At 36.2% G+C, this 2743-nt stretch overlaps 1 protein-coding gene across 3 annotated transcripts in view; it reads left to right on the top strand.

Moving 5' to 3' along the window:
• Positions 1-305: 305 nt before the first annotated feature.
• Positions 306-2743, top strand: part of LOC144978764 (uncharacterized) — an 18277-nt gene continuing 15839 nt past the window's right edge. For all 3 annotated transcript variants that reach the window (XM_078925226.1, XM_078925227.1, XM_078925225.1), the window contains exon 1: positions 306-696. In XM_078925226.1, the coding sequence (XP_078781352.1) occupies positions 636-696 (61 nt within the window). In that variant the 5' untranslated portion in view covers positions 306-635. The remainder of the gene's footprint in view (positions 697-2743) is intronic.

The following is a 2743-nucleotide window of genomic DNA, read 5'->3' as shown; positions in this document are numbered from 1 at the left end:
ATGTTGAGAATATACTGGACAAAACGAAAATCAAACGAAAATGTACTAAAGGAGGCAAGATATAAAAATATAAATCTTCCTCAGAATAATTGAATACATACACACTTCCGAGGAATTTGGGACCGGAAACGTAGAATGTGTGACGTTTTTTAAAACTTTTTTTCCCTATTGAATCAACCTGTATTGTGAAATAAGTTGCAAGTTGCCGGAAGAGTTAATTTGTTCACATTCTCTCGTGCATCATCTTATATAATGTGAGTGGGTTTGTGACTGGAATAAAAGCCATCCCGTGTCTCACAACTCACAACATTATCGTTATGCACGAGACAGTAAAACACAATCAAATGACATTTGAATCGGATAATTTATACATACTTCTATTATGTGACCAAGCAAGCCACGTGCAGCTCAAGAAATAGAATTTCATTTGCATAATAATTTTAATATCATTTCAAACTAATTTTATTTTTAGATCATTTTTTTCATATTTTGACGTATGAGGACTGTTTTACTCTATATTTGAGAAAGAATAGTACGATTTGGCGTTTTAAGTTATATCAAAAAAATTGCAGTTTAAAGTTGTCATCTTTTTTATCATTGTGTCTGTGTATATTTTGTTATTATAATTCGTAACTATGGCAACCTGTGATGAAAAAGTAACTGCCCATTGGAATAAGATACCATTCATTGTTGCATGTAAGTTTGATGTATTATCATTTTTACTAGTTTTATACTTTCGTGGAGATTGGAACCAGTTTTATTTTTGGCATTATACTATTATTCCCTACTAGCGACGTGTACATATATGCAGGTCTGACATCCGAACCCACTTATGGGCCTAGTTTAACATTGTTGTAATGGACAATATTTTGTGTCATTTTTTTTTTTTTTTTTTGGAGATATCCATTACAACAATCAGCCCATGAGGAATTGGGTTATCAGACCTGAGAATAATTGCACGTCGCTTACAAGGGTCTTTATTTAGTGAGATCTGGGGTTGTAATTAGGTGGAAGTATTTGGAATATCTTCCTCTTGTTGTACAATCCAGTTCCTACACCAACATCCACTGCAATGGGTATGGTCTTTATAGAGAGATCGAAATTGACCTCACTCAGCTCTTTGTTATTGTAAAGATTTAAAAAAAAAACACTTGAGCTTTTAAATAGAGCAATATACACTAAACGTGCTCAAAGCGTTTTACGAAAGTTCCCTGACCAACAGCAACATGTAACATGTGAACGAGATAGGCGATAGTACTCTTTTTTTTTTTTTTTTGAAGGAGACAACACTGTTGACGGCCAGGTAGCCATTTTCCACCTAAGTACAGTAAGAGAATGTAAGTAAAGAGTCTTTTCCAAGGACTCAACTATGCGCCGAGTGAGGCTCGAACCCAGGACCATCCGATCCGAAAGCGAGTGTCATACCACAAGACGACGTTAGTCGCACTGCAGTTTTTATTGAGAAAAGCATTGGTCCTTTGTCTGTAAAACATTCAAAGGTTTTGTAATGAGGAAATGGGAGCCCTTCAATAATTATAAAGGTTTGATCTTGTCTTACAAAATAAATATTCTAATACTCTTCAATAGTCGTAACGTCACTTCCTTCCTAATGACGCATGGTAACTTAGTAACACTGGCTCTAAACTATCGGAACAATAGCGGACGCACGTATGAAATATTTCTCCGGCGAGCATAAAAGCGTTTCCAGAGGGAAAAAAACCCCCATAAATTTGATCATGTTTTGACTTTTACACATTCTGATCACAAGGCATATGAAAAGTTCTAGCCAGCATGAAGAATAAAAAGTAATGATTTTCTTTGTTTAGAACCAAGATGGCCGCCGTTGCCGGGTGGCGTGACATCAGACTACTGAATCCTATTGATGGTTCGACTATTACTGAGCACTAACCAATCAGAGTATGTTATGCCATTTACTCCGTTCCGTCCCTTTGACTATTTAATTCCAGTCAATGAAAAGGCATGAGCTACAATTATTGCATTCCAGAAAAATACATTAAAAAGGTCGGGCTAACGGTTAATGAGTATTTATCACAATATTTTGACACACTGATGAACGAATTGTATAGATAGAATGAAGTTAACGTCACTCGGTTCTTTGTTATTGTTTTGCCATCCGCATTTATGAGTAATTCTCACTAAACTGTATCAATCAGACTATAAACGTTCAAGGTTGCACATAGATTTGTATGTTGGTCCGTTATACTTCCGGATGGCAATGTTGTGACCTTCTTAGCCAAGCGCACACGATCAATACCAACACCTGAAATTATTGTGCATTTTTTTTTTCAAGCATCTGTCTGTTAAAATGGTGAATGATGCTCAGTATATAGATAGAATGCGCTTGGCCAAGGAGTTCACAACATTGCCATCCGGAAGTATAACAGACCAACACACAAACTCTGTGTAACCATGAACTTTTATAGTCTGGTTAATACAGTTTAGTGAGAACAACTCACAAACGCGGATGGCAAAAACAATAACAAAGGCCTGAGTGACGTCATCTTCGAACTATCTATATGTGGGCTGTTTACTTCGGGTGAAAGGCGAGTACTTAAGATAGCTTTGGGTTACTGGTTCATGGCTATCGGGTAAGTTCAGGTACAAAATAGACTTCTTTCTAAATTTTCGACTTAAAGAAATTCGGATAAGTGACTTACTTTTACAAAGCGTATTTCCTGTGTGTTGATTAAAGACTTTGAGACTCATACTAAGAAATTCATGT

The sequence above is a fragment of the Berghia stephanieae genome, chromosome 8, assembly GCF_034508935.2.
Source record: "Berghia stephanieae isolate SIO BIC M18660-M18661 chromosome 8, UCSD_Bste_1.3, whole genome shotgun sequence".
NCBI classification, from domain to species: domain Eukaryota; kingdom Metazoa; phylum Mollusca; class Gastropoda; order Nudibranchia; family Aeolidiidae; genus Berghia; species Berghia stephanieae.
This window is presented reverse-complemented; position numbering and strand designations above follow the sequence as displayed.